This window comes from Vidua macroura, chromosome 10, assembly GCF_024509145.1.
Source record: "Vidua macroura isolate BioBank_ID:100142 chromosome 10, ASM2450914v1, whole genome shotgun sequence".
NCBI lineage: Eukaryota > Metazoa > Chordata > Aves > Passeriformes > Viduidae > Vidua > Vidua macroura.
In genome coordinates, this window is record NC_071580.1 from 24,355,163 (window position 1) to 24,364,134 (window position 8,972).

The following is an 8,972-nucleotide window of genomic DNA, read 5'->3' on the forward strand; positions in this document are numbered from 1 at the left end:
GGTGTTTTTTGTTTGCTTTTCTTTTTCAAGGGGTTTGGGGAGCAGGTTGTAATTTCAGCAGTAGAGGAGTGGTGCTTCTGGGAAGGAGCAGGGCTGGGAAAGAGCCCTGAGTAAGCAGAGAGCAGCACTGGGGCTCAGGGGTTGCTCTGTGTTTGGCTTTGCCGCTGGAGCTGGGTACGAGGAGCGACGCTCGCGCTGCCTGCAGGATGTGCATCGTTGTTCCTGCTTCCTGCAGCAGCTGCAAGTGCAGAGTGTCCCTCTGCCCACGGGCCAGCGTGGGCTCTGGGGGGTACCAGTGCATCTGGGGCTACCAGGCCCACGGATGCCTTAGGACTTTAGCTTTTCTATTTTTCAGATCCTGTGCTGCATTAGTGCATAACTCCAAACTCCATAACCTGTCAGATGCTGTTCTCCTGTTTTATTCAGATAAAACAATTCCTCTCTGAGCCTGAAACTCAAAGACACCTCACTGCCTCAGGCACCAAGAGATGTGAAAAACAATTAATTGGGGAGCAAACTTGGAGTAAATGACTTCATTAGCTGAAGCTGTAATTGGAGGATTAACCCCTGATATGTAAATGGACCAAACTCGCAATTGTCTGAAAAACTGGTGCCCATCGTCCCCCTTGGGCGCAGCCTCTGGGAGGCTTCTGACTGCCCAGGGTGTAGCTATTGAAGGCCTTCAATAAATACCCACTTTATTCTCTGAATCTTGTCCAGCCCCTGCTCTAGGTAGCCCCTCTAAAGCATCACCGCCAGGTGTGATGTGGGACTGCTTGTGCCCTTTGAGTCTTAAAACCTTTTCTTTGAGACCAAGAATATTCAGGAGCTTTCCAAATGCTGTCACTTTTTATAAAGCTTGCTGGGAAACAAAGGACACCCTGGGCACTCTGTAGAGGTACCCTGAGGCTCCTGAGGAGTCTTGGGCTTCACTGAGTGCATGTGTTGGCTTAGTAAGAAATGCTGATTCAGCTGAGGGATTAATGAGTGGGAGGCTTGCAGCTGCTTAGAGAGCAGCAGCTCCTCTTCTGGAGCAGAGATTTGCTCCAGAACCCCAGATTTTGGTAAGAAGCTGTGTGCTCCCTCTGCCTGGATGGGGGGATTAAATTACTCTCATTTCCTGACCAATTAATCTGCTTCTGTGAATGAAGAATCAGCACCAGGATTATGTGTGTAATGTGGTCTCAGGCTCCTGGCACTGGGCAGGCATCTGCTGAGGATCTGTTGAGCAGGAAAGGAATCTGAGCATGTTTTTTGGAAAGTGGAAGTGTGTAGGCAGATATTACCAGCGCTGGGGCCTCCAAGGGTGGTTGTAAACACCAAGTGACATTGGCAGGCCCAAAGGAGACAAATTTGCTCAGCCTGTCTGGTTCAGGTCTTGGTGAGACGTGTGGGTGCTGTGGACAACCTCTCCCCACTGGTGGAAGAGTTTGGTGGGGCTGATGTGTCTCTTCTGGGCTCCCCCCCTTCCTCAATATGTGGAACATTGATTACAAAACTTGTTGCATTGATTACAAAACCTGCTGCATGGGGACAGTGGAAGGGGTTTCATCGTGACTTCGCTCAGCACAGGCTGGTGCTGGTGAACTTATTTTGGGGTAGGAAGATTGGAAGTTTGAAGTTTTATTTGTGTGTCAGTCATAGATGGTACACAGCCCAAAACACAGCCAGGCTTCCACAGGGGCCACGAGAAGCTGAAACCCACCCAGGAGCTCATGAGTGAGCACAGAGGCTCTGGGGGATGCCAGAAATGTCCCTTCCCTCTCACTGGACACAGGCACATTGTTTTAAGGGTGCTTTAAGCTGTGCCTCTCTGGTGATGGTTTTAAATTAGGCTGCTCTGCTTTGTACTTAAATGGTGCAGGAGCACTCAGAGTTCAGCTGAGGGTGACTGAGTCTGTGCAATTCCTGAAGTGGCCTGTGAATGCGTGTTTGAAGATGCCTTGCGTCTGAGCTTTCTCAGATACAAAGAAAACTGCTCTCCTTGCTTTCTGCTAATATTTTAGCCAGAGACCAATGCAAAAACTATAAAACCACAAATTGAGTTAATTTTACACTTAAGAAATCCAAGGCCAGAAGGGATCAGTTAATATAATTACTTGTATGTTGTTGCTTTACTAAGTAGTTTTTGTTTGTAACCAAAGCAACTTGTATTTGCTTCTGGAAATATATTCTGTCTCACTTGACATTAAAAGAAAGGAAATTCATTACTTCTTCTGGTGTCTAATTTCAATCCTTTTCCTTCTCATTTCAGACAATCTGGACCTACTATCTAGGTCTTGGCACTTAAGGCTCTACTATATTGGATTAAAAGACTTTTGAAGCCATGACTTCCTCGGCTTGGTGAGCTATACAGAACACCTGGGTAATGCAGCATAGGTGGTATAACTGATCAAATCACCCTCATCTTGTTAAACTAAATTAACTTAAGGCCTCATGCTCTGAGGTGTATTTTCATGTCTGAATGTTTTATGAACCAGCTTAGATTTTTTTTTTAACCTCCTTAAAATGCAGTGCAATGAATTTCACTTGCTGAAAACTATAATGAAATGCTAATGTTGTATAGGGAGCAAAAATCCTGGAAGGAGAGAGACTGTTTTTCCCCTTTGCTTTTCCTTTAGCTTAGCTCATGCAGAAGCCTGAGAGGCCCAAAGTGAACAATTTAGAGACACTATCCATTTAGATAACTGGACTTGGGAACTTGCTAGAGGATGCAACTTGGAACCAGGCATCTCATGCAGAAAGAAAAAAAAAAAAAATATCTCTCAGGAGGCAGAGGAAGGGTAGGCCTCTGGTTAAGCCAGCTGGATTAGTGTGTGAATCCCTGCTTTTCCCATATACTGCCTGCATGACCTTGGAACCATTGTGCTCCTCTGTAGAGCAAGATGATGTTCCCTCCTGTCCTGATTGAAAGATAAGTGTGCATTCTATTTCCCATCTGTCAGAGGTGGGGCACTTCTCTGCTGTTCATGGGGCAGTTTTTTCCTTATCTCTCCCACAGCCAATCCTCCCTCCAGGAGATCTCTGCTGTCCATGGCCACTGAGTGTCCCTGCATGGCTGGGAAAATTCCATCATCCCATGGGGAGAGGCTCTGCCCAGGGGAGGAGCCAAACATTCCTACCTGGATACAATCTGACCTTGGAACAGCACAGCAGCCTTTGCCCACTGCATTCCCAGAGGAGCAGCTTTCTGCCCCACTGCATTCCCAGAGGAGCAGCTTTCTTCCCCACTGCATTCCCAGAGGAGCAGCTTTCTTCCCCACTGCATTCCCAGAGGAGCAGCTTTCTTCCCCACTGCATTCCCAGAGGAGCAGCTTCCTGCCCCACTGCATTCCCAGAGGAGCAGCTTTCTTCTCCACTGCATTCCCAGAGGAGCAGCTTTCTGCCCCACTGCATTCCCAGAGGAAGCCCAGGCCCATCTCCAGCAGCCCTGGAGCTTCAGAGGAAAACTCCAGCCTTGTCCAGGATCCTGCTCCAGCAGAGCCACAGCTGGCACTGCAGGAGGGCTGAGCCTCCATGGAATGGCACTGCTGCCACCACCCTGACACACAGGGTGCCAGGGCCTGTTCTCATTCTGGCAGTGGTGTTTTGTAATACTCCATTGTTTATTTTTTTTTTTCTTCCCTAATAAAGAACTGTTATTCCTATTCCCATATCTTTGCCTGAGAGCCTCCTAATTTCAAATTTATAATAATTCAGAGGGAGGGGATTTTCATTTTCCATTTCAGGGGAGGCTCCTGCCTTCCTTAGCAGACACCTGTCTGTTCACACCAAGACACCTCCAGTCCTATCCATACTGCCTTGTGTGCATCAGGCTCAAGCAAGGATGGCACAAACCATGGCCTGGGCACACCTGACAGGAGATGTGCTGCTTGGCCCAGCCGTTTTCATCTCCAGAGAAAAGAGCAAGTGGCTTGGACAAAAGTTTGGGTGTGCTCCAGCAGCTGGACATGGGCTCTGTAGAACTTGTGTGTCTGCAGGGTGGGGGAGCAGTCAGGACTGGAGAGCTGCTGCTGTGAGAGTGTGTGCAGAGCTGTGCTTGGACATGGGGCCAAAAACTGGGAAATCCTGAAACTGGGCTCCAGCAGCTGGAGCTGTCAAGAGTGGATGGCCCCTTGAGGATGTGGAGCTCTTATCTTGGAGAGTTTACCATAATGTGGCAAGGCTCTGGGTGCCAGGATTAACCAACACTCATTCCAGCACTTCTCATAGGAATAAATCCTCCCGTTTTTGTGACATTTCAATACCGTTCTGCTAACAGCAGCATCTTGGATGGTAAAAAATGTAAGCTGTGTTACAGACAGGAACCAACTGCCTGCTTAGCAGAGATTTTCTGCATGATATCTGTGCACCCCCTAGACCTGCTGCTGAGGCCTGGGCTGGTTTTATTCTTCTGTCCCTTTAATTGGAATAGAGATTGAAACATTTATTTGGAGAGGGAGACTGAAGAGAGCTGCAGGATACTTGCTAGTGGGAGATGAAAGAAGATGCAAGTTGATTGGTGTCATTTTTAAAAGCTTGATCTTGCCTCCTGGCCAGGGGTTCTGATAAAAGACCTGGGACATGATGCCAAGAGGTTGGGAAGAGGTTCGAACTCCAAGTCCTCCCAGCTGACCTGGTCTAACAAGGAGCATTTTTTCCCTGTAACAGGTGTGAGTGACTGACATACAAAGAGAGGGGAAAACGAGCCCTTTTAGCCCTTTTTTCCATTATTCTCCACCTGAATATCAAACGAGAGGGGTCCTGTTAGTGTGCTGCCTCTCTCTCCTTTTACAAGGCAGTGCACTGTCAGATCAGATGGTCTGTTTGTATTACTTTGGAATGGAAAAGAGTAAAGGCAGTTTCTATAAAGAAGAACTTGAAAAGGCTTCCCTGATTTTTCATCAGAGCTGTTGGAAACTTTCCTTCCCCACACTGCCCCTTCCCCAGTCCCACCCCAAAATCCTCACCTCTTCCTGTCTTTGTCAGGCAAGTGTCAGATTTGACACCTTTGCACTAAGGTACAGAAATGCAAATGGACAAATCCAGCAACACCTAATCAGGGGATGTAAACTTTCTGTGAACCTAATTTGTGGATTAAAAAAAAAAAAAAAGGCCATATTGCTACCACATTTCTAAAATGCTTTTGACACTATTGAAAAGCTCCTCATAGTACTGCTCTCACCTGGCTTTTCTGGCTTTTCTTTTCAGCTGGACCAGCACCAATAAATGCTCAGGAGAAAGGGCTGGAATCCCTCTGCTCCTCCCAGCCACTCCAGCTTTGGGAGAGCAGCTGTCCAGGCGGTCTCACAGCCCTGCTGCCAGTTCTTCCTGCAGCAGAGGGAAGGGGATGTGCCCGGGAAGGCTCCCCTGGCTACGGGAAGGGCAGCAGCACAAGCAGGAATGGGGAAGGCAGCAGGCCCCTGCTTTGGCTCCCACTCTCCAAGGCCCAGGACAGGGAAGTTGAGCACCACATCTGCAGTGCTGCTAAGCAGGGATGACTTTGCTTTGAGCTGTCCCCAAGCCCTGCTGAACCAAAGCTGGCACTTGTATGTTGACTCTGGGCTGTGTTTCTGCCACCAAAGTGTCAGGATTTGCACTTGCTTTCACAAAGTATTACAGAGAGCCCTAACACGAGGGTCTTTCATCCCATGGAGATGAAGCCAAGCCAAGCTGCCTCTGGTGCTCCTGCAGCAGTGGAGAGGCTGCCTGGAGCCAGGACCAGCCCTGCATATGGCACTGCTGAAGCCACTGAGCTCAGGCAGGGTCTGGGTGCTGCTGTGGGCCACAGGCTGGGCTCTGGCTGCTGCTGTCACGTTCAGGAGCTGGGCTGTGGCCTCAGCTCCTTCTCAAGGGCCTTTTCCAGCCATTGGACACGAGGGGCTCTGGCTGAGCAGGGTCACACCACAGTGAGGGGCTGTGTGTGAACTGCCCTTGGAGTGACAGGCAGCCCTGAGCTAAGAGGGGAGAGTGACATATCAAACGAGATGTGAGACCTGAGGGAAATTGATATAAATAAACCTGGCCTTGGGCTAGAGAGGTGCAGCCTCAGTCCAAGAGGTCGTCAGGTATGTGGGGTGTTAGTTCAGTGCAAGTGTCCCAGGTTTCATTTACACTTCAAACCCCAACCTCCCTCCCTGAAGCAGAAAGATCACTGCAGAGGCTCCCACCTCCCCTGGCCCAGCTGGTTTTTGCCCCCTCCTCCAGCTCAAAGGGAATTTAGCACTACAGGGATGAGATGGACCAAACATTCAAATGGACACCTTTGAACGAGAACACCCACCTCAGGTAAAGAAAATTACAAAGGGAAGTCCTTGCCTGTGCTTCAGTTTCTATTTTTGTTTTTCCATGGGGTTATTAACATAGGCACATGCCTAGTCCCTTGGTCACTGCTTCCTTTCTTGCTTGTTCTATGTTTGAGAACTTCCAGGTATTAAGACACTTTACAATCCTTTTATTCCCCTCTTTACAATGACAGCTCTCTGAAATGGATTGTATCACAGCATAAATAACCTGGCACCTCCCCAAAGCAGGAATCAGGGTAAGAATGCTGAGGGACCCCCTCCAAGCCCCCAGAAACATTAAAGAACACTTTCCAAATCCACTGCACAGTCCATTCAATGGAGTCTTTTTTCACTCTCCACCAACAAAAAAAACCCCAAAAAGCAAACCACCCTCCTGTGAAGTTATGCCCCAGGACAGGATTTGCCTACCACTTCTGAAGTTAGGGCTGTGCATGTGTGAGCAACGCCTTCAGATGGCAGATCAAGCAGAGCAGGCTTGAGACCAGCATCCAGACCAACCAGCCCCGAACTGTGGCCTAGGACCAGCCTTAGCCCGTCTGACCTTGCTCATTCAACAAACTTAAGTGTCAACTAGAATTAGACAAAAGAAATATTTGAATTCTAATAGTCAACAATGCTTAGTACAAGAATTAAGTGCTTAATTACCATCATTGGTTCCAAGATATACACATACTGGTGTTAAGAGCCAACAAGAGGGAGCTGTATTTTTAATGTTTTTAAATGGGTTAGAAGAGCACCACATTACGCAGTATATGCCACGTTGTGAATTCAGGGCTTTTTTATTAAAGATTAAAAATAAACAAACATTGGACACCCTAATATACATAAAGTCACAATAAATTCAAATGTGCTAAAAGCCAAATGTGCATAAAGACACTCATTTCTAAAAGGCACCCTGTCACCAACATCTTTTAAAATGTCTAATTCCAACAAGTTTCTAGTTTTCTCTCCCTTCACTAAAGGTGAGACTTTAGGCTGCTATCAGGTATAGACACCTTTTAGGGGTCTGTGCTATCACTAGAACGCTTAAAACCGTGCATGCAGACTTAGCTCCAGCTTCTCCCGGAATTATTTATCGTGATTTAAAATACACAAGGGTTTTTGCTCAAAAGGTAGTGGTGTTTGGGCCGCTTCTAAGGGCCAAGAAGAAACAGACAGGGTTATAAAACAACTGCTGTGTCTCCACCAGAGAGCTTTGCTACTACAAACCACTTCCCTCCTCCCCCCCCATCCTCTCGTAAAAACAACCCCCAAAGTTACAAAACGCCACTCACGCACAGGGATGAAATGTTAACGCGTTTGCTATTAGGCTGTCAGGGTGGGACAGCGTCAGAGTGCTCGAGTCCGCAGTCACGGCGCTGCCAGCCGCGCACACACACACTCAGACAGACACACGGACACTCAGACAGACACACTCGGCACACGGTGTGCGGGGCACCCTGCCCTCCCCACGGGCAGGTCGGCGCTGACTCCTCTCCGCTGTTACCAGGGTCTCCACATGGATTTGGGCGAGCCGGGCGAGGGCAGGCCCCGCGTCTGGGACGCGTCCAGTCCGTCCGTGGAGGTCTGGCCCGGCCCGGCCTCCGCCTCGTCCGAGTCGGAGCAGGTCTCTTCGCTGGGGGAGGGCGAGAGCGCCGGGGCGGGCAGGGCCGGGCCCGGGCGGGCTCCGGCCGGCAGCACCAGCGCCCTGCCGGCGGGCCAGGGACCGAGGGCCAGCTCCCCCGCAACGTCCGTGATCGAGTCCGGGCAGCCGCCCTCGCTGAGGGGCATGGACTCCAGCAGGTGGTTGAGCAGCTCGGCGGCCGTGGTGGCGTCGATGCCGGGGCAGCTGGAGACGAAGGTGTGCACCTCGTGCATGCACTGGATGTAGCCGGCGGCGAAGCGCTCGCTGGCCTCCAGGAGCCGCCGCCCGCCCCCTGCGCCGCGGGGGACAGAGAGGGGCGCGGGTGAGGCGCGGGCCGGGCCGGGCGCCCCCCGCCGCCCCCCGGGCCGGCACTCACCGCGGGCGCGGCGCTCCAGCACGGCCCGCACCCGCCGCACCGTCCGCTCCAGCACCTCCGCGTTCTCCAGCTTCGCCTGAAACTGACCCGGGGTGTCGCGGCCGTCAGCGCGGCCCCGAGCCCCGCCGGCCCCCGCCCCGCCGCGCCGCCGCCTCACCTCGCTGTCGGCCAGCAGCAGCCGCAGCTCCCGCAGGCTCTCGTTGATGCGCGCCCGGCGCTTCTTCTCCACCAACGGCTTCCTCGTCTGCGGGGACAACAGCGCCGTCAGCCCGCCCCCCGCAGCCCCTCTGGGCCCAGCCCGCCGCTGCGCCCGCCGCTCACCCTGCGGTCGCCGCGGGGCCCCGCGCAGCCCTCGCCGTGCGGCGGGCGGTCTCTGCCCGGCGCCATGGCCGCCGCTCCGCTCCCTCCGCGCCGCTGCCGCCCCGCGCCGCCCCTTTTATATCCCGCGATTTGCATGTCAATGAGCCCATTGGCCGCGCCGCGCGGGCAGCGCCGAGCGTTGGCCGAACGGGCCAATGGCGGCCGCGCGCTTTGTCTGCGCCGGGGCGGGCGGAGCGGCCCCGGCGCTGGGCCCGAGCCCGGAGCGGGAGCGGGCCGTGCTGTGCCGTGCCGGACCGGGCTGGGCTGTGCCGGGCCGGGCTGTGCCGTGCCGGACCGTGCCGTGCCGGGCCGGGCCGTGCCGTGCCGG

At 52.3% G+C, this 8,972-nt stretch overlaps 1 protein-coding gene across 2 annotated transcripts; it reads right to left on the reverse strand.

The window, feature by feature from the left end:
* Nucleotides 1-7,037: 7,037 nt before the first annotated feature.
* Nucleotides 7,038-8,740, reverse strand: LOC128812441 (transcription cofactor HES-6-like). Of its 2 annotated transcripts, XM_053986849.1 has the most exons (4): nt 8,606-8,689; nt 8,442-8,528; nt 8,285-8,366; nt 7,038-8,200 (listed from the first exon to the last, which is right to left on the reverse strand). In XM_053986849.1, the coding sequence occupies exons 1-4, from the start codon at nt 8,669-8,671 to the stop codon at nt 7,767-7,769; spliced, it is 669 nt and encodes a 222-aa protein (XP_053842824.1). In that variant the 5' UTR covers nt 8,672-8,689; the 3' UTR covers nt 7,038-7,766. The 2 variants fall into 2 exon arrangements, with proteins under 2 accessions (XP_053842824.1, XP_053842823.1); XM_053986848.1 differs by having other exon boundaries at nt 7,038-8,366; nt 8,606-8,740.
* Nucleotides 8,741-8,972: the final 232 nt, after the last annotated feature.